A 23,167-nucleotide genomic window follows, 5' to 3' on the forward strand; every position below is an offset into this window, starting at 1 on the left:
CTCTATCAATGAACAAACCACCAGCACCAGAGTCCACCAACGCCTGGGTCGTCACCGAGCCCCCGACCCAGGAGAGGACAACCGTGATCAGTGGTTTGTCAACACGGGAAACCGGGGACGAGGAGACTCCACCCAAGATCTGCCCCCGACAGGACCTCAGGTGCGAGCGTTCTCCCGGACGGTTCGGACATGCCAACCGAAAATGCCCACCGAGACCACAGTACATGCATCGGCCCTCGCGTCTCCGGAGTACCCTCTCCCCCTCAGACAGGCGAGCAAACCCCCGCTGCATGGGTTCACCCCCAGACAAGTCATCCCCAGGAGGCGTGGGAGGAGAGGGAGGCACGGGTGGGACAGCAAACGTAGGCGCCAATCTGTTAGGAGACCTCCGCAGGCTCTCCTTAAAGGAAGGTCTCTCCCTGAGTCTGGTGTCAATCAAAATCAGGAAAGAAATAAGAGACTCGAGCTCCACTGGTAGGTCCTTAGCTGCAACCTCATCCTTCAAGGCATCCGAGAGACCATGAGAGAAAGCAGCGACCAGAGCCTCATTATTCCAGCCCACCTCTGCTGCCAGGGTACGAAACTCAATGGCGTATTCAGCTACGGATCGTGAACCCTGTCTGATGGACATAAGGAGCTTCGCAGCAGAGGCAGCACGAGCCGGCACATCGAATACCTTCCGAAGAGAAGCAACAAAACCGGAAAACTCGGCAACCACCGGATTGTTGTTCTCCCATAAAGGGCTGGCCCAGGCCAAGGCCTTGTCCGAGAGCAGCGAGATCAAGAAGCCCACCCTTGATCTCTCAGTAGGAAAGGCATGTGGCAGCAACTCGAAGTAAATGCCCACCTGGTTAAGGAAACCTCGGCACTGAGTTGGCTCTCCCCCAAAGCGCTGTGGAAGGGGGGCAGAACCGGTCATACCCTGAAACACCACAGGCGCAGCAACAGGTGTCAGGGTAGACTCTGGCGCAACAACCGGAGCGGCAGTAGGAGCGGGCCCAGGAGCGACAACCGACCCATCGGCAACGGAAGCTAAATGAGCCGTGCGTTCAAGCAGGGTTTGCAACGCCACAGCGAACCGACCCAACAGGTGATCCTGCTGATCAAGTCTGGCAACCAGCGTAGGTAGCGAGGGTGGCCCTGTACCGTCAGAATTCATGGCTTGGTCCTAATGTCATGGAACCATGAACCAGACGTACAACAAGAGATAAGTGGAAAATAAGAAGGTTTTATTGAAGAGCAAGCCGTAGCAAAGTCCGAACGGATGGCTAAACCGAAGCAGGGTCTTGCGGAGACAGAGGTCAGGAACCAGAAGGGTAGTCAGACGAAGCCAGGAACAGGAACCAACGGGGTAGTCAGACGAAGCCAGAATCAGGAACCAACGGGGTAGTCAGACGAAGCCGGAATCAGGAACCAACGGGGTAGTCAGACGAAGCCGGAATCAGGAACCAACGGGGTAGTCAGACGAGGCCAGGATCAGGAACCAGAAGCAGCAGCAGTCTTGGAAGCATGTGAACACAGGAGGACCAAGCAAGGAACTGAAGCCACAGACCTCCTATATATATGAGCTAGGCATCCAGCTCCTCCCAGTGGGAAGGAGGAGCCGCAGGGTGGGAGGCTACAAGAAAACCCAGAAACCAAGATGGCCGCCAGCACATGTCAAACGAAGGGAACAGCAAGGAGGTAAGACCATGACAATGTGGTAGTAAACTGTGGTATGGGCACATAGCAGTGGTCAGAATGAAAGAAGTGCCATATGGTTTTTGAGGGTAGATTTTTCTAGAATGGTTTTTGGGCACCATTTTGTATTTGAAGAGACCCTGACATACTCCCACAGTGGAAACTCTCGAAAAGTGACCACATTTTGGAAACGACACCCCTCAAAGAATATATTAATTGGGTGTGATGAGCATTTTGACCCCCTAAGTGTTTTACAGAATTTGAAAACACTTGGTTTTGAAAATGAAAAGTTTCATTTCTTCCAATAAAATTTTGCTTTAGCACCAAATTTTTCCTTTTTACAAGGGGTGACAGGAGAAAAAGCACCCCATAATTTATTAACCATTTTCTCCTGAGTACGATGATACCCCATATGTGGTGGTAAACTGCTGTGGGGGCACTTGGCAGGACTCAAAAAGGAAGGAGCACCATGTGGCTTTTGCAGCGCAGATTTTGATGTATTGCTTTACGGGTGCCATTGTTGTTTTTTTGTCTTATGTGGAGGTTTATTTTTTGCGGGATGAGGTGACATTTTTATTGGTACCATTTTGGGGTACATATGACTTTTTGAACGATATTATGCATTTTGATATTATGATATTATGCATTTTGTTAGGCAAGGTGACAAAAAAAAAATCACCATTTTGGCATACTTTTTATTTATTTTATTTTTACAGTGTTCACCTGGCAGGGTAGATCATGTGATATTTTTATGGAGCAGGTTGTTACGGATGTGGCGATACCTAATGTGTCTATTATTTTTATTTTTGTTAAGTTTAACACGGTAAAAGCATTTTTGAACAGAATAAAATCTTGTTTTTGTGTTGAACCATTTTTTTTATTTTTCTGGCAATTGTCTTAGGTAGGGTCGGATGAGATGATGGTTTGATTGGTACCATTCACCTGACAGGGTGGATCATGTAATATTTTTGCAGAGCTAGTCGATACGGACACAGTGATACCTAACATGCAATTTTTTATAACTTAATTATTGGAAAAGGGCGCTTTTTTTTAATTAAAACTTTTATTTTTTATTATTTAAAATACTTTTTTCTAACTTTTTTTTTACTTTATCTTTTGTCCCACTATTGGACTTCAACTTTTGGGGGTCTGATCTCTTGTAAAATGCATTATAATACATCTCTATTGTAATGCATTGGCTGTAAGTGTATTACACAGTGTAATACACTTACAGCCTGCTTGCCTGTGAGACCCAGGGGGCTGGGTCTTACAGGCTTACATGGAAGGCAGCATGATGCCTATGGAAGACATCGGGCTGCCATCTCAACCATCGGATCCCCCTGCTGTGGTGACGAGGATCCTCCACAGACATCGCAAATCCACGGCACAGCTAGGGTACAGGAACAGCCGCTGTATGGCGCTGGCATTAAAGTCACAGTCCTCAGCACTGTACAGTTACGGAGGCGGTATCCTACAGGTTAAACACCCTGTGCCCCTAATAAAGGATCATTTTGTGGAAGGTTGCAGTGCGTTTTCAAACAAACAAACAAACAAAAACAAGCAAGTACAATAAACAGGAGTTTACTGAAAGGCTAGTTTCACTGTAGCACTAGTGATACGGCAGGCTGTTCTGACAGCGCAGCGCTTTTCTTCTGGCCAATTCCTAACATATTTGCCGGGTTGCAGCTGAATTTCTGCTGGTCTCCATTATAGTTAATGGGGCTGGACGGAGACCTTAAATGGGTTGTCTCCCTTCACCAAATGGCATTTATAATGTAGAGAAAGTTAACCCTTTCATGACCGAGCCTATAAAAGGCCTGAATATACAGGCAATTGTTCGTGATTTTGCGCACGTGGTGGTTTAGTGACCCTCTCTTTTTTTGGACTACCAAAATAATTTGTTTGATGTTTTTTACTTGACACTTAGGACTTTTTATTAACATGTTTTTTTAGAGATTTCTTTCCCTTTTTTTAGGTTTAATTTGGGTAAAACAGCTAATTCTTATTAAAAAGTAATTTTATTAATTATAGATTTTTATTTCTTAAATTAATAAAAATTAATTATTGCAATGGGTTCTCTATTTTGTGACGAATGTTTTGATATATAACATATATAGGTTTGAGTGAACTGGGCGACTATGGCGACGGTTTCTGTTGGTGACGGCATTGTTTTGGGGTTATTTTACATTTCTTTATTTGTGCATTTTATTTTTTTTTACTTATATTTTCATTTATTTTTGGCACATAATATGTCCTCCAAGAGGTCATTAAAAGACCTCTGGAGGGCACAGAATTTTTTTTTTACTTGCACTGTTTCCACTGTAACTGGGGCATCCACAGGAGCCCCAGTCATAGGGGAAAACAGCCCCCACTGGGGGTATTATGCACAGGCAGAGTTGATCAGGGTCTCCTTAGACCCCACAGCTCTGCTCCTGTCCCGAGACACCCCGCAGTCATGTGACTGGCAGGACCAAAAGAGGAAGCGACTTGGCTGGTTCCTACTCTCCCTCAAGTTTCATTAGCATTCTGCTTAATTTTGAGGCTCTGTTTGCAGAGTGCGATTTTGGTGCAATTTTTGCATTTTTTTTTTACTTGAGTGGATACTGAAAGGAGAAGAAGTATAAAATAAGTGTTCCACCTTTTGTCTTTTTAGGATACAGTCCCAATTTTGGCTCCAGAAAAAAGCATGCACATACTGCACTGTGTAAGTACACCATTACTCTTTTGCCACAAGTAGGTCTTGTTCACACAGTGGGGCAGATTTACTATTTAAAATGTGCTAGTTTTTGGTGCAATCTGTGCCAAAAAGAGCAGGGGGTGATTATGCTTTGCATTGCATATATCAAGTATTTTAGACACTTTTCTAACCTTTGCTTCCCCTTGACAAGGGAGAGTGGCTTAGCTGAAATGTACGTGGCTTAAATGTGCCTCTGCATACCAAAAATGAACAGAAAGTTTGGCAGATGTTTGTAGTAAAATAAGTCCAACTTATAGGTAGCGTAAATTAGACTAGATAGTCTATAGATGCAACAGATTGATCAGCCTCTGTGATAAATTTGCTGCATTTTAAGATAATGTGTATTAGTAAATTTGCCCCAGTGACTTATGTATTCCTTTTCTATTTTTATTTGCCCAAACTGTGGACCGTAATTAAACCTGCAAAGTTATCCCCATGTGCTTATATGTTCCAGGTAGCATTATGAAAAAGACAATGGCATGATATATGTTTTACTTACTTAAAGGACAACTCCTCTTTATGTTCGGTGAAGAGCTCTAAACCATGAGTTTCAGGTTGTACTGCAGTTTCATTATGGGGAGAAGCAAAGCCCCCTGTCGTTTCTTGTATATTGTCTAACTCATTATCACTTTCTGGTATCAAAGAACGTTTCTCAATTCTCCAATGTTCTTCCTAAGCAACAGAAGACATGTAAAAATTAAATAAAGGTAACCGTAACCATGTTTGTATTGATTAGGTTCTCAAGAGGATCACTAAGAGTTCTTCAAGAATTTAATGTAAGTTCTTCGCGACTTACATTATGTCGGTGATCTGAATGTATCCTACTGAATATATGACATTAATATTATTGCTATGACATCCTAATATATTGAATTAAAGCAATTATACCTTAGGCCTCATGCACACGACCGTTGTGTGCATCCGTGGCCGTTGTGCCGTTTTCCGTTTTTTTTCGCGGACCCATTGACTTTCAATGGGTCCGTGGAAAAATCGGAAAATGCACCGTTTTGCAGCCGAGGCCGTGATCCGTGTATCCTGTCCGTCAAAAAAATATGACCTGTCCTATTTTTTTGACGGACAACGGTTCACGGACCCATTCAAGTCAATGGGTCCGTGAAAGAACACGGATGCACACAAGATTGGCATCCGTGTCCGTGATCCGTGGCCGTAGGTTGCTTTCATACAGACGGATCCGAAGATCCGTCTGCATAAAAGCTTTTTCTGATCTAAGTTTTCACTTCGTGAAAACTCATTTCCGACAGTATATTCTAACACAGAAGCGTTCCCATGGTGATGGGGACGCTTCTAGTTAGAATACACTGCAAACTTTGTACAAGACTGCCCCCTGCTGCCTGGCAGCACCCGATCTCTTACAGGGGGATATGATAGCACAATTAACCCCTTCAGGTGCGGCACCTAAAGGGGTTAATTGTACTATCATATTCCCCTGTAAGAGATCAGGGCTGCCAGGCAGCAGGGGGCAGACCCCCCCCTCCCCAGTTTGAATATCGTTGGTGGCACAGTGTGCCCCCACCATCGCCCCCCCTCCCTCCCTCTATTGTATTAAATCGTTGGTGGCACAGTGTGCCAACCACCATCGGCCCCCCTCCCTCCCTCTATTGTATTAAATCGTTGGTGGCACAGTGTGCCAACCACCATCGGCCCCCCTCCCTCCCTCTATTGTATTAAATCGTTGGTGGCACAGTGTGCCAACCACCATCGCCCCCCCCCTCCCTCTATAGCAGTAACATTGGTGGCAGTGTGCGGTCTCAACAGTAGAAGATTCATACTTACCTGCTTGCTGCTGCGATGTCTGTGAACGGCCGGGAGCTCCTCCTACTGGTAAGTGACAGTTCTTTAGCAATGCGCCGCACAGACCTTTCACTTACCAGTAGGAGGAGCTCCCGGCCGGACACAGACATCGCAGCAGCAAGCAGGTAAGTATGAATCTTCTACTGTTGAGACCGCACACTGCCACCAATGTTACTGCTATAGAGGGAGGGGGGGGGCGATGGTGGTTGGCACACTGTGCCACCAACGATTTAATACAATAGAGGGAGGGAAGGGGGCCGATGGTGGTTGGCACACTGTGCCACCAACGATTTAATACAATAGAGGGAGGAAGGGGGGCCAATGGTGGTTGGCACACTGTGCCACCAACGATTTAATACAATAGAGGGAGGGAGGGGGGCCGATGGTGGTTGGCACACTGTGCCACCAACGATTTAATACAATAGAGGGAGGGAGGGGGGGTGATGGTGGGGGCACACTGTGCCACCAACGATATTCAAACTGGGGAGGGGGGGGCTGCCCCCTGCTGCCTGGCAGCCCTGATCTCTTACAGGGGAATATGATAGTACAATTAACCCCTTTAGGTGCCGCACCTAAAGGGGTTAATTGTGCTATCATATCCCCCAGTAAGAGATCGGGTGCTGCCAGGCAGCAGGGGGCAGTCTTGTACAAAGTTTGTAGTGTATTCTAACCTGAAGCGTTCCCATCACCATGGGAACGCCTCTGTGTTAGAATATACTGTCGGATCTGAGGTTCACGAAGTAGCTCATATCCGACAGTATATTCTAACATAGAGGCGTTCCCATGGTGATGGGGACGCTTCAAGTTAAAATATACCATCGGATTGGAGAAAACTCCAATCCGATGGTATAAAAGAACTCCAGACTTTACATTGAAAGTCAATGGGGACGGATCCGTTTGAAATGGCACCATATTGTGTCAACATCAAACGGATCCGTCCCCATTGACTTGCATTGTAATTCAGGACGGATCCGTTTGGCTCCGCACGGCCAGGCGGACACCAAAACGACTTTTTTTTCATGTCCGTGGATCCTCCAAAAATCAAGGAAGACCCACGGACGAAAAAACGGTCACGGATCACGGACCCACGGACCCCGTTTTTGCGGACCGTGAAAAAAAACTGTCGTGTGCATGAGGCCTGATAGTGAGAATAATCTTCTATACTAACTACAAGTTGTTTAGGCTCTGTTCACATTACATTTGAGCATTCCATCAAAATTATGACAGATTTCCCAACATAAACCTCCAACAGAAGGCTGTGACACATCACTGTACAGTTATATAGGTTGCTAATAAGATCACTTGAAAAAATGTATACCATGCAGTATACTTTTTTATTTTACTTTACTTCATTGTAAAGAATAACAGTCTATTTTTGTTATTCTATACACAAAGAATATTGGCGGGCCAACACATACTTGCCTGGTGAATGCCAAAAGGACACTTTTTTGGCACTCACCAGATGATTGAAGCCCCATAGGTACATTTGGCATGTCATGTGCATTATTCAAACTACACCTCACAGTGGTCATGCCCTGAGGAGAAGGGGTGGGCTTAGAAGAACCCTTTCTACTGAGTGGTGGAGGTCTCACATTTACCATCTATCTTTTGAATAGGTGACCATTCTCCATTGTGTGAAATCCCTTTAAGACATGTCTAATAGCCCAGCTTCAATCCAGTACTATGCTCAGGGTTGCCAACCAAAATTTTTCTTTTTTTCTGGACAACTTATGCCAAATTAGAAAACCATAATGAATGATAAAGATTGTAAGTAATACATGTCTATAGCTTAATATACTGATAGGAACTCGTCGCCAACATTTACTATGAGCTGTAAAATAAACAAGACAAATCTATTTTTTTCACGGACACAGAAAAAAGTTGCCTATTTTTACGGACAGTCCAGAAATTTCTGGACGGTTGGCAACCCTGACTTTGCTTAATGTAATATGTAGCATGCTCTGTGCTCTAATGCATTTATATAGACAGATCATTTCACAATTACTTCGGGCTAAGGCATTAAAGGAATATGATTGAGATACTTTGTTTAATTTCCATGAAAAAATGTTTACCTGTCCAAATGTTCCTACTGGGTTCCCAAATACATCACTGACACATAGGCTGCAGTCTGCAGATGCGGAAATGATGAGGAGGCAGTGATTGTGTGTGCATGTCTCAATGTGTGTTACGCAGTCACTGTGTGGTTGGAAAGACATGACCAATGGTGGGAGTTCCATCGTCTTCTTTTCACTGTAATCAATACAGTACTCCTACAGCACAAGAAACATGCAAATAGAATGCTAAGAATATATCAAATACTATATTATGTAATTATGAGTTAATGAAGTAGGGTCTCTCTTTTAAAACAATCATCTATTGGCCAGAATGGAAAGTGGCTACAAAGAGGTTTTCCCCCTCAGGAGGATACAACATGTCCGTGCCTTAGGCCTCATGCCTCATGCCTCGTGGATCGACAAAAAATGGAAGCCCCCCGTGTGCCTTCCGCAATTTGCGGAACGGAACGGGCGTCCCATTGTAGACATGCCTATTCTTGTCGGCAAAACGGACAAGAATAGGACATGCTATTTTTTTTTACAGGGCCTCAGAACAGAGAAACGGATGCGAACACCACACGGAGTGCTGTCCGCATCTTTTGCGGCCCCAATGAAGTGAATAGTCCGCATCCGAGCTGCAAAAACTGCGGCTCCAATGCGGAACATAACTACAGTCGTGTGCATGAGGCCTTACTTGGACAACTCATTCCAATGGGAACTGTGCAATGCTTAATTTTCACTTTAGTGGAGCTGCAGGGAAAATGAACACTTGTCACTGAGACTACAGCTTATTTACATGAGTCTCGCCAAGGATGTGCCCTGCGGGTCACTTACATGCTACATGAGCCACACCAGACCTGATATTGCTATATTGCAGCAATGTATAAATATATATTATGAAGTTTGTGGCGGTAGTGCTTTAAAGGGTTATTTCATCTGGGACCTTTATGGCATATGCCACAAATGTTAGATAGGTGTAGGTCCCATCTCTGGGACCCATTCCTATCTAAAAAATGTGGTCAGGAAATGAACGGAGATCATGCTGCGCATGCATGGCGTACTTTCCTTTCACTGCTATGGAACTTACAAAAATATCTGAACAAGTGCACCCTGATATTTTTAGAAGTCCCATAGCAGCCATCCAGGTGCCACAAATGTTAGATAGGTGCAGGTTCCATTTCTGGGACCCGCTCCTATCTAAAAAAAAAAGGGCCAGGAAGTGAATTAAGGTCACACTACGCATTTGTGGCGTACTCTGCATTCACTGCTACAAAAATAGCTAAGTGAGTGCACTTGGCTATTTTCAGTAGTCCTACAGCAGTTAATGGACAGTAATTCACACAAATGCAGCCACCCCTGAACTCACCACTATGGAACTTTCAAAACTAGCCTAGCCAGCATTCAGCTATTCTCGAAAGTCCCATAGTGTTGAAAGACGGGTGACTGCGCATGTGCGGCTTCACTTCTCTGCCCCTTTCCGGAGATAGTAGTAGCTCCAGAAGTTGGATATGCTCCTATCAAACATGTATGGCATATCCTAGCAATGTGCTATAAAGGTCCCAGATGGGAATACCTCTTTAATCACGAGGGCCCGTGATAAACATTAGTTGTCTCCTGGACCAGGATTGTACTATACATTATATGATATTTAGGTATTTTTATATACAGTACAGACCAAAAGTTTGGACACACCTTCTCATTCAAAGAGTTTTCTTTATTTTCATGACTATGAAAATTGTAGATTCACACTGAAGGCATCAAAACTATGAATTAACATATGTGGAATTATATACATAACAAAAAAGTGTGAAACAACTGAAAATATGTCATATTCTAGGTTCTTCAAAGTAGCCACCTTTTGCTTTGATTACTGCTTTGCACACTCTTGGCATTCTTTTGATGAGCTTCAAGAGGTAGTCACCTGAAATGATCTTCCAAAAGTCTTGAAGGAGTTCCCAGAGATGCTTAGCACTTGTTGGCCCTTTTGCCTTCACTCTGCGGACCAGCTTACCCCAAACAATCTCGATTGGGTTCAGGTCCGGTGACTGTGGAGGCCAGGTCATCTGGCACAGCACCCTATCACTCTCCTTCATGGTCAAATAGCCCTTACACAGCCTGGAGGTGTGTTTGGGGTCATTGTCCTGTTGAAAAATAATGATGGTCCAACTAAACGCAAACCGGATGGAATAGCATGCCGCTGCAAGATGCTGTGGTAGCCATGCTGGTTCAGTATGCCTTCAATTTTGAATAAATCCCCAACAGTGTCACCAGCAAAGCACTCCCACACCATCACACCTCTTCCTCCATGCTTCACGGTGGGAACCAGGCATGTAGAGTCCATCCGTTCACCTTTTCTGCGTCGCACAAAGACGTGGTGGTTGGAACCAAAGATCTCAAATTTGGACTCATCAGACCAAAACACAGATTTCCACTGGTCTAATGTCCATTCCTTGTGTTCTTTAGCCCAAACAAGTCTCTTCTGCTTGTTGCCAGTCCTTAGCAGTGGTTTCCTAGCAGATATTCTACCATGAAGGCATGATTTACACAGTCTCCTCTTAACAGTTGTTCTAGAGATGTGTCTGCTGCTAGAACTCTGTGTGGCATTGACCTGGTCTCTAATCTGAGCTGCTGTTAACCTGCGATTTCTGAGGCTGGTGACTCGGATGAACTTATCCTCCGCAGCAGAGGTGACTTTTGGTCTTCTTTTCCTGGGGCGGTCTGCATGTGAGCCAGTTTCTTTGTAGCGCTTGATGGTTTTTGTGACTGCACTTGGGGACACTTTCAAAGTTTTCCCAATTTTTCAGACTGACTGACCTTCATTTCTTAAAGTAATGATGGCCACTCGTTTTTCTTTACTTAGCTGCTTTTTTCTTGCCATAATACAAATTCTAACAGTCTATTCAGTAGGACTATCAGCTGTGTATCCACCTGACTTCTCCACAACGCAACTGATGGTCCCAACCCCATTTATAAGGCAAGAAATCCCACTTATTAAACCTGACAGGGCACACCTGTGAAGTGAAAACCATTTCAGGTGACTACCTCTTGAAGCTCATCAAGAGAATGCCACGAGTGTGCAAGGCAGTAATCAAAGCAAAAGGTGGCTACTTTGAAGAACCTAGAATATGACATATTTTCAGTTGTTTCACACTTTCTTGTTATGTATATAATTCCACATGTGTTAATTCATAGTTGTGATGCCTTCAGTGTGAATCTACAATTTTCATAGTCATGAAAATAAAGACAACTCTTTGAATGAGAAGGTGTGTCCAAACTTTTGGTCTGTACTGTATATCTTGATTTATTATGATTGCATGTTAGTTATTATGCAACACTGTTGCCATTTATAAATACATTATTACTACATTGTACCACCAAACCTTGTCCTTTAGGAATATTGTATGCAACATTTATGTGAAGGAAAGGTTGTAGTCACCAAATCCTATATATCCTAACTAACAAATTGAAAGCATGCTTCATCCGATTGGTCGCTTCGGCTGACAACTTTATTTCACCTTTGCACTAGTTGTTATAGATATCCCCCACTGTGCTTACAGACGCCTGTGAGCTAAACATAGGCCTGGAAAGAGCTATGGAAAGGACATGTACATCACAGTCTGCTTTTTTTATTTTCTGTTTTCCCAGAACATTTCACTGACTTACAAGGTCAGCCAACATTAGAAAATAAAACATCAGTCAATGTAACAAACGCTTCATCACCCTTCAGACCCCAAACACATTACAGAAGAGATTAAAGAAATTTAGTACAATAGGTTCTACAAGATTACACGAGACGTGAGGTGAAACTAAATACACCAAATAAGCCACAACACAATCTTCTAGTCCAAAAATGAAGTCTTGTTGGTTAAAAGATTTTAAGAACATTTCCTCCTGAATAAAGCAAAATATCAGTAAATATACCGTAAGTCCTTCATTGCTCTTCTGTCACATTGGTAAAAATTCCCTTCAGACAAACAATATGGCTTACATGAGTGCTGCTCTGTGAGGTGGACCTCACTGGTGAGGCACCCACCAGTAGTTGGTGTGGTGCAGTTGAATTAGGCAGTTTTGACAGACGTAATTATATGCTACACAGGAATTTCTATAGCTGCACATGTCTGATTTAGCAGTGTTTTTTTAGGATTGTATTAATGTTCTGCTAAATTTAAGACAAATGTTAATAAAAAATTTTAAACTCTTGGCATGGACTTTGACCAGTGGTAAGACACAGGCTTCAACATATTTGGACTGGTGAAGCCCCAGTAGAAAAAAAAGAGAGTCCCTGGTCTATATGGTCCTCAACCAACTTCTCTAATGGGGTCATTTATCAAACTGGTGTAAAGTAGAACTGGCTTAGTTGCCTATAGCAACCAATCCGATTCCAAACTCTCATTTTCCAAAGGAACTGTCAAAAACGAAAGGTGGAATCTGATTGGTTGCTCTTGGCAACTAAGCCAGTTCTACTTTACACCAGTTTGATAAATGACCCCATAAGGTAATTTGTTATTCAAAGAGACTAAGTCCCTCTTTTAGCAAGTCACGGCCATTCTGATTAACAGGCCAAGTATTTATTGCATGGACATGGGGTTTAGATTACCTGTATGTCCCAAACTTTAATCCATCCATCTAGATCTCCTGTAATTAGGTAATTGTTTGTTTTGTCAATGGTCATAATTATGAAACTTGCACCTTCATGAGCTTGAAACTCTGCCATTAACTGGTTTCTAAATATATTCCAAAATCTAACATAGCCAGATCCTCCACAAGACACCAGGTTGGCCCCACCTGAAATGAAGGAGATAATGTTAATGTAAGATGTACCTACAGATCAAAGTATAGAACAGGGGTCAGCAACCCTTTACACCAGTTTTGATATACTGTATCTCTCACAATGTGTTTTTACTGATGGTTGCTAAGAGATGTTGAGTGTCAGTCTTCAGTTTTTCTTCACACGAATGAAAAACGCATTCAATCTGGACACAAAAATTTGGAACAATGAATGTAATCACAGACAAAACTAATTGAACTTGCATGAAAAACCATAATTTTTCATTAACATTTTCCATATCGCTCATGTGAAAGAAGTGTAAAACTGGCTTAGTTTAAAGGTGGTTTTGCCGCCATTGCAACATGAAGGCCTCTCTCACACAATCGTGTCCAGATAAGGTCCGGATGCGTTGTGGCAAACCCGCCTAAGTAGGTACCCAATTGCAGTCCGTTTTGACTGTGATTGCGTTCCGTTGTCCAGTTTTTATCACGCGGGTGCAATCTGTTTTGCACGCGCGTGACAAAAAACTAACTGTGGTACCCAGACCCGAACTACTTCACAGAAATTCAGGTTTGGGTTAAAGGTTGTGTAGATTGTATTATTTTCCATTATAACATGGTTATAAGGGAAAATAATAGCATTCTGAATACAGAATGCTAAGTAAAATAGGGTTGGAGGGGTTAAAAAAAATAAAAATATTTTTTAACTCACCTTAATCCACTTGTTTGCGCAGCGGCATCTCTTCTGTCTTTATCTGTGAGCAATAGAACCTTTGATGACGTCACTGCGTTCATCACATGGTCCGTCACATGATCCATCACCATGGTGATGGATCATGTGACGGACCATGTGATGAGCGTAGTGACGTCATCAAAGGTCCTATTCCTCACAGAGGAAGACAGAAGAGATGCCAGCTGTGCGAACAAGTGGATTAAGGTGAGTTAATTATTATTATTATTTTTTTTCCCCTCCAGCCCTATTTTACTTAGCATTCTGTATTCAGAATGCTATTATTTTCCCTTATAACCATGTTATAAGAGAAAATAATAATGATCGGGTCCCCATCCCGATCGTCTCCTAGTAACCATGCGTGAAAATCGCACCGCATCCGCACTTGCTTGCGATTTTCACGCAGCCCCATTCACTTCTATGGGACCTGCGTTGCGTGAAAAACGCACAAAATAGAGCATGCTGCAATTTTCACACAACTCACAAGTCATGCATGAAAATCACTGCTCATGTGCACAGCCCCATAGAAATGAATGGGTCAGGATTTAGTGTGGGTGCAATGCGTTCAACTCACGCATTGCACCCGCGCGGAAAACTCGCCCGTGTGAAAGGGTCCGAAGAGTTTGGCTTTCATTCTGTAAAGTGCTCTGGTAAAATTAAACATGGGCATTAAATGGTTGCGATGGGCGATAAGACAACATTCCTCTTCAACTTTTGTATAACATCAGACCTAAAGGAGAACTGCTGTACCTTTGTAATGTGTCTGCCTGTGACAGACACATTTTACCTTTAATTTTCTCCCTCCAAGAAATTAAATATCACCTTCTCTATGTAACAGGCAGGCTAGAGTTGACATCTTTTTCACTCAAATTAACAAACAAGGATTAAGTGGGTAAAAAGAGGCACTTTATTCTTTTCAGATCCAAGTACAGAGACTTTAACGTCAAGAACTAAAGGGGTTCTGAGATTTTCTAACTGTACAATGAAAGCAGCACCAACCTTCCCTCTAGACTCCTTCAGGAATGCCTCAGCCTGTAAGCAACCATGGTTCCACGGCAGTCGCTCCATACACAGTTCAAACAGTAGCATGTCCTTCAAGGGTCTTTATTGAAATTGGGTCCATAAAAATGTACTTGGCCCTTTTTGTACATTTTTATGGACCCAATTTGAATAAAGAACTCTTGGAGGACATGCTGCTGGTTATTCTGCTTGAACTATCCTCTGGCTAGGTCACCAGTATCTGATTGGTGGGGGTCTGACATCGGAGACCCCCCTGATCAGCTGTTTGAGAAGGCACCGGCGCTCTCAGTAGTGCCGAGGCCTTCTCTCAGCTCACCAAGCACACCGCTCTATATTGTACAGCTCTTGTCCTTGGTATCGCAGCCCATTCACTGAGCTGCATCTAGGCCTTGTGACCGATGAAAGTGACATCATATGGTCTAGGAAAAGCTGCAAAAAGGCTGCAGCCCTACTGCGAGTGCGAGGGCCTTCTCAAACAGCTGTTCAGGGAGGTCCTGGTTGTCAGACCCCACAGATCAGATACTGAGGATAGGTCATCAGTAGAAACATCTTGGAAACACCCTTTAAGTTTTACCAGTCACCAAGGAAATAAGTCACCATTTCTCACCAAAGATTACCACTTTTCTTCAATTGCTAGCAGGAACAACTGCACATAAAAGACACTTGAATTAATCCTATAGGCTTCTTCACTGCTGACAAAAAAAATCACTGCTTCTGTGCAGGGAAGGATTACGTGCATGATAGGCCCAGGGCTGTCTACCCAACTTGGGCCCCTCCCTCCATTTTAGTTTAGAGTTTTTTTTGCATGAAGAGGCTGCGGTGCTTCGTGAGCGCCACAGTCTCTTCCTAGGCCATATGAAATCTTCAGACTAAAAAAAAATACCCCAAATTGGGTCCTGAACTGAAAAATGTGGTCACCAAATTTAAAATACATATAATTATAATAAAAAAGACATGGAAGAATATACAGCACCACATACCTCTTACATCCAGTGACATCTCCTGTCATGTAGACCTTCTCTTCTCCTCCATTTGACCCAGATGGCCATGGCAAATTCTTTCAGCCACATCTCGTCTCTACAGAGTTTGTAACACATGTTAGATTTCTCAATTTTTTCATCAACCTCCCCATCCTGGTGTCCCCACAGTGTTATCCTGCTGCCACTCCCAATACTGTGCCTGTTGTGCTCCCCAATGACCAAGGTACTATACTGCTGAAAAAATAGTGACCCTAATAGACATAATTGGGGTCATTTATCAAACTGGTGTAAAGTAGAATTGGATTTCCAAAAGAGCTGTCAAAAGGGAATGGTGGAACCTGATTGGCTGCTATGGGCAACTAAGCCAGTTCTCTTTTACACCAGTTTGATAAATTGCCTCAAATGTCCCCTAGAGTGCCCCCAGTAATAATAGCACCCTATATTGTGCTCCAGGCATTAATCCCTGTATAGTGTCCCCAAAATAATAGAATTGCATCTACATTACCTCCCCAATAGCAACGCCCCATTATAGTTATTTACCCCACACTGCTCCCACATAGTAATTTCCCCCCACGCAATAATTTCCCCCAAACTGCCCCATATAGTAGTTTGCCTCCACACAGTAATTTCCCCCACATAGTAATTTCCACCACAGTTCCCCACAAAGTAATTTTCCCCACACTGCCCCCACATAGTAATTTGCCCCACATGGCCCCCACATAGTAATTTGCCCAACATTGCCCCCACATAGTAATTTCAACCACACAGTAATTTCCCCCACACTGCCCCCACATAGTAATTTGCCCACACTGCCCCCACATAGTAATTTCCACCACACTTCCCTAATATAGTAATTTCTCCCACACTGTCCCATATAGTAATTTGCCCCCACATAGCCCCCACATAGTAATTTTCCCTCACACTGCCCGATATAGTAATTTCCCCCCACATAGTAATTTCCCCCAACATAGTAATTTCCCCCAACATAGTAATTTCCCCCAACATAGTAATTTCCCCCAACATAGTAATTTCCCCCACACTGCCCCCACACAGTAGTTTCCCCCACACTGCCCCATATAGTAATTTGCCCCATCATAGTAATTTCCTCCATACTGCCCCAGACAGTAATTTCCCGCACTCTGCCCACACACAGTAATTTCCCCCACACTGCACCATATAGTAATTTTCCCCCACATAGTAATTTGCCCTGACATATTGGTCCCTCCCATAATAATTTGGCCCCACACAGCCCCCACATAGTAATACTTCCATAGTAATTTTCCCCTATTCAAAAGCCCCAATATAGTAATTTCTCCCCGATGTACTCGATGCCTTTTCACTAATATGTCCTCCTGTGTGTCCCCACCCCACATGTCCCCCAAAGTAGGCACATGAAATAAAAAAGAAAAAAATATATAAAAAAATTAACGCTAAATACTCACCAATGTCCAGGGCCAGGCACTTGCTCGCAGAGGAAGGCGGGATATGGCAGGCGCACACACGTCACAGTGCTACATCCCGACACAGGTATGTGATGACGTCATCATGCCCACCTGCGCCATTATTTCACTACCGCATAGGCCTCAGGCCTGAAGCCTATGGTGGTGATCGGCGGCGGGGCAGGGAACTATGCGCTCCTGTGCCCCTCCGCAGTATGTGGGCGTTCGGGGCGGCCCCAACGCCCCTTCTGTAATCCATCATTGCTTCTGTGCTCCCCTGTAGGGATGGATAGATATGTAGTAATCTGACTGTGCATGCGCAGTCTTATTAAAGAGGTCATGCCAAGATTTATACATATATCCTATCCACAGGATAGGGGAGGTGTCTCATATGTGTCTGGTTTTGCTGGAGCAGTATTTTGTGGTGTATTGGTTCGGCTGGGATGGTATTTTGTGCTGCTTATAAAATGGGGAGCACTTTAAACTTTCTTTCCAGGGCCCCTTTAATTCCCAATCCACCTCTGTTTATCTCTGGAGGTTCCTCTCCTGGTTTTTTGCTTACAAATACTGATGAAAAATACTAAGTCCTGACCTTGGGAAAGTGGCTGTAGTCTGTTTGTCCTGTCCTCCTGCACCTTACAGACACATCGCTCCAGTGTTCGTTTAATGTACCAATTATACTCATGTGAAATGAAAGCTGCTCAGCCAGGTCTGTACAAATGAGATTAGGTGATGTAAGTGAGGTCACCGCGCACTGCTGCGCTCGCTACATGAAACCACAGTGACTGAAGCAAATAAAAAAAAAGTCTTCATTATTTCAGATCTAAAAAATAAAACTGAAGAGATCTTAACAGTACCTCTGACACGAATCCGTGTAATTAACACCGCACTCTTCAAAGTGAACTATATCAAAGCAAATGAGTTAGGACCTGAGGATTTCATTCATTTATTTATTTTAATTACAAAATTAGATAGGAAATAAAGTTGTAGTTGCTAAAGAGCAGCGGTACCACTTGGCCATAGAATCCCCCCACCGCCTATTAATTACTAGCAGTGAATCCATTATATCATTTGCACCTCTGCCAAATGTCCTGGTCTCTCTCCTCTTACAGTAATGCTAAAAAACAATGGTGAGGCAGAGGTTAAATGACACATGTTCCTTCCTATGTTCTCATGCATACAGCAAGACCCAGTGCTGAGTTCTGCTGTCTCCATGTAACACTATACAGGCTGTTGGGCGGCATATGTCTTTTTCTGAGAAGAATGCCTATGTACATACAGAATCCGCTACAGTATACAACTTTTTCTATTTTAATGCGACAGAAAAAAACACCTCTATACATCCATATGACATACAGATATACAGTAAGGGGCCCATGTGCTAGAATAAGACTATGAATTATTAATTAATTGCATCTTGTATTCAAGACAGAGCCATAATACGGCCATGTGCATGATAGGCCCGTTCTTGCAAAGTGAAGATACAGCACTGATTTCAAGAGAAATCACCCGCAAAAATCTAGACACTATCACATTTTTTAGCATTTTTTTTAATTTTGCAAATGCATTTTGACATGTATTTCTGCCTCCCATTAAAACTGAGTCTACAATCTACATGGAATACATGTTGAAAAGCGAGATGTCACTCCTTTTTTTTGTACTGGGTGTGGATTTCAAATAATGTTTGTGAGTATATTTCTATGCTGAAAAACATGAAAATATGCAGTGTGAATATAGAGTCCCTCTGCTTACAGCTGGTCCTGCTGTGGAGTCCTTGCTGCCACAATACTGTGTCCTTCCTCTTCATTGCTATAAAGCGGATGGTATGCAGGTAAACATTGAGAAGAACGCAGCACTCCCAAAATCGTGCGTGCCCCTTCAAACAGCTGATTGTGGGAGTGCCGCTCCTGATCTGATCAGGACCTGGGGATAGGTCCTCAATATCATGAAACTGGACAATCCCTTTTAAAGGATCATCTATTCGTTTGCACAATGGTGTAATGATTAAGATTGGCTTTGATTGGAAGATGGTTTTCCTGATGTGAAGCCTTTTATCAGGGTTGTCCAGAATTCATTTTTTTAATCCACCCCCCTCCCCAGCAGTACCTTTGAAGAGATCTGTACTTACCTGTTTCCTGCTGCTCTCAGGTCTTTTTTCAGTCCTCACCTGTCAAAGTCTGGATGGATGAGGTCACATATACCACTGCAGCCAATCAATGGCCTCAGTGGTGATGTGTCCCCAAGTAGCACATCACTGCTGAGTCACGTGCCTCTTGGAGACATGTCACTGCTGAGGCCAGTCATTAGCTATAGTGGCGCACGTGGACAAGCAGGGAGTAGAAGTGCAGTTAAGACCATCTGGAAGCCAAAGAGCCAGAAAAGAGTGCGGGGGAGCAGGTAAGTTAAGATCTAATCACAAGTACTAATGGGGGTAAGAGAAGTAGAAAAAAAAATCCTGAGTCCTGGACAACCTCTTTCAGTATGAGGTGACAATTAGACTTTTTGTCACATTGCAAATATTTGCTGTGAAATCACTGCCAGTGATTAAATCGCTCCAGCTGATCACTTGGCTGCAGCAATTTGGAAGTGATTTTTAAGCTACCAACAGAAAAGTCTAGGCATAGCCTCAGCCTCAGGCCTCTTGCACACGACCGTCTGCCCTCCGAGATATACAGCATCCAGGGGCATAACGATCACAGTCACAGAGGGTGCGGCGGGGGGAGGGGGCCCGCTGCACTCACGTGTAATGGGAGCACTCTGACGGGGCCCGGCATGAAGTACAGTGAGAATGCCGGGCCCCGTCAGAGTGCTCTTCAAACATGAGGAGGCGCAGAAGCAAGGAGGGGAGGGGCGCACTCACCCGGCCCAGCAGTTCTTGTTACTGACTGGCTGTTATCAGAGTGAAGCAGGAAGACCTCTCCGCTCCCTGCTTCACTGTTCTACAGAGCTCAGGCGTCCCCCCTGCAGGCCGCACATCGTGCTGCTGGCTGTGGGAGGAGTGCTGAAGGCCCGGAAATCGGCCTCCAGCACAGCCAGCAGCGTGATGTGAGTGTGGGAGCACGCCATCAGGGAAGAGGGTAAGTATGTGGTTTTTTTTTCCCATAAAGCTGCAAAAAGGGGACAACAACTAGAGTGAGGGGCACAAAAGAGCATAACCACTGTGAGGGGCACATATCTGGGTATAACTACTGTGAGGGGCACATATCTGGCATAACTGCTGTGAGGGGGCACATATCTGGCATAACTACTGCGAGGGCACATAATCTGGCATAACTACTATGAGGGGGCATGTATCTGGCTATAACAACCACTGTGAGGGGCACATATCTGGTCATAACTACTGTGAGGGAGGCACATATCTGGGCATAACGACTGTAAGGGGCACATATCTGGCTATAACTACTGTGAGGGGGCACATATCTGGGCATAACTACTGTGAGGGAGGCACATATCTGGGCATAACAATTGTGAGGGGGCACATATCTGGCTATAACTACTGTGAGGGGGCACATATCTGGGCATAACTACTGTGAGGGAGGCACATATCTGGGCATAACTACTGTGAGGGGGCGCATATCTGGCTATAACTACTGTGAGGGGGCACATATCTGGGCATAACTACTGTGAGGGAGGCACATATCTGGGCATAACGACTGAGGGGGCGCATAACTACAGTGAGGGGACACAAAAGTAGGCATAACTAAAGTGAGAGGAACAGAGGGACAAAGGTGGGCATAACTGCTGTGAGAGGCCACAAGAAGGACATAACTATTTTGAAGGGACCACAAGGTGGGCTCAATTACTGTGAGGGGCCACAATGTGGGCATTAGTACTGTGTTGTAGCACTTAGGGGAAATGTCCTAGATTACCCTGCTATGCATTGGCATGGCTCAGTCTTACAGGCCAGCACAGCGCCCCCTGCTGGTGATTTCACCAGAGCAGTCACCATCCCTTCCTTATTTGATTATTCTTTTTTCTCTATGACCACAGGGACCTTGTTCTGGATCCAGCGGACATCACGCCGACGCCAGCTACACCCTGGATATTATTAGGACTGGGTGAGTGTAGCCATGCATTGGGCTTAGGGCTCTTTAACACGAACGGATCCCGTGTGGCTAATCCACTGCGTGAAAGAGAGTCAAGCCCCGTTCTGGACAGCATAGACACGGAGCATTAACATGATTTCGCAAATATCTAGAATATAGTGCTATATCATTGTAATCGTGAATATTCTAGATTTTTTCATCAGTACCCATGATCCCTCACTGCTTCTTGCTTGTGGGCAAATGAGAAGGCTGAAATATCTTTGACTTTAGGAGAAGTATTGAACTGGAATTTTCGCATCACGAATTTTAAGATTGCCGATTTTCGCAATCAAGAACAAAATGACTGGAGATCACGAATTCGTGAATATATGACGAATATTCGCCCAAATATTCGTGAAATATTGCAAATTCGAATATTGCCCCTGCCGCTCATCACTGTACAGTAGGTCTGAAACCTTTCCTCAGTCCATGTGAATTGAAGCCTATTTTTTTTGTATGTTCTGGTCAGGCTTGTCCAGTGTGATACCGATGGACTAGACTGAAGATCAATAGCAAATGATAAGAAGGTACCATAGGTCATGAGTTATTTAGTAGTGTTGGTCGAGTACCAAAGTGCTTGTGTGCTCTGGTGCTCGAATAGAACACTTCCCGATGCTCGGGTGCTCTACAGAGCCTCTGGGCACAATGGAAGTCAATTGGAGAACCCGAGAATTAAACCAGGCACCCCCTGCTCTGAAGAGGGAAGGGGGTTGGGACTCTAGTTTGGCTTAGGAGTCCCTGCTCTGACTCCATATATAGCTATGTCCATATATGGAGTCAGTGTTTGGGAACACCTAGTGTATTTAAATCTAATTTAGCCTCTATTTCTGTAAAGTTTCTGGTGGGATTTTGCAGCCAAGAATCTAAACCACTACACCATAAAGCTGCATGGCTAGTTACATAAAAAAAAGTAAAAATAAATAAATGAGACTTCTGCTGTATAGGAATACTTGCTGTATAAGTATTCCTATACAGCAGAAGTCATATATATATATATATATATATATATTTTTTTTTTTTAAAGCAACTGGCCATGCAGCTCTATAGTGTAGTGGTTAATATTCTGGGCTGTATTGTAGAAGGTTGTGAGTTTGAATCCCACCAGAAAAGTTTCAGAAATAGAGGCTAAATTAGATTTAAATACACTGACTCGAGCATCGCGCTCGGGCACACGCAATATTCGACCAAGCATGCTCGCCCAACACTATTATTTAGAAGATATTTCAAAAGTGACAATAAAATATGGAATAAGCCATCTAAACACTTCTCCAGGTATCCCTGAGATAGATCAAGGCTTGGTCATTCCACATTACAAAACAGTTAACTCTCCTTGCTATTAATATTGAAATTCTGATACTCTTCTACCTGCCGTATATACAGGTTCAGTAGGAACGCACTTCCCATTGCAATGATAGCCAGGAATGGCATTGAAGCTGACAAATTCTTACCTGCTTTTCCTTCCAAAGACTATATACGAGATAAAAAAAAAACACTTTAATTTTCATTTTCTCCATTACACTGGAGCTCCAGAGACATGGGGAAGAAATTTAAGATAAGGCTTCAGTTAGAGTCAATATGTATTGTTCAAGAAGAGGAATGTGTGAGAATAAAAGCTACCTGTAGCTGAGATATGTTTTCTTGCCCCCAGGAAGAACAATCTTGTTACGGTATTATTGCTGTCAGACTCTGTGTTGCAGGAGCCACTCGAAGAACGTGTATATCTTCCAGAAGATGACGAGGAGATGCTTCTTTTTCCAGGGCTTGGCAGCTGAGATTCTGTATAAAAAGATCAGACTGGTTCGCAGCTATAAACAAAAACTTGAAGTCATGGTAAGTCCGTCTTCACACAGTCTTAAAATGCAT

At 43.7% G+C, this 23,167-nt stretch overlaps 1 protein-coding gene across 2 annotated transcripts in view; it reads right to left on the bottom strand.

The window, feature by feature from the left end:
- WDR49 (WD repeat domain 49) overlaps positions 1-23,167 on the bottom strand; it is a 188,022-nt gene that overhangs the window by 20,965 nt on the left and 143,890 nt on the right. For both annotated transcript variants that reach the window (XM_044291706.1, XM_044291707.1), the window contains exons 13-16: positions 22,922-23,080; positions 12,881-13,068; positions 8,302-8,499; positions 4,917-5,089 (exon numbers count right to left, since the gene is read on the bottom strand). In XM_044291706.1, coding sequence (XP_044147641.1) covers positions 4,917-5,089; positions 8,302-8,499; positions 12,881-13,068; positions 22,922-23,080 — 718 coding nt within the window. The remainder of the gene's footprint in view (positions 1-4,916; positions 5,090-8,301; positions 8,500-12,880; positions 13,069-22,921; positions 23,081-23,167) is intronic.

The sequence above is a fragment of the Bufo gargarizans genome, chromosome 4 (assembly GCF_014858855.1).
Source record: "Bufo gargarizans isolate SCDJY-AF-19 chromosome 4, ASM1485885v1, whole genome shotgun sequence".
Lineage (NCBI taxonomy): Eukaryota > Metazoa > Chordata > Amphibia > Anura > Bufonidae > Bufo > Bufo gargarizans.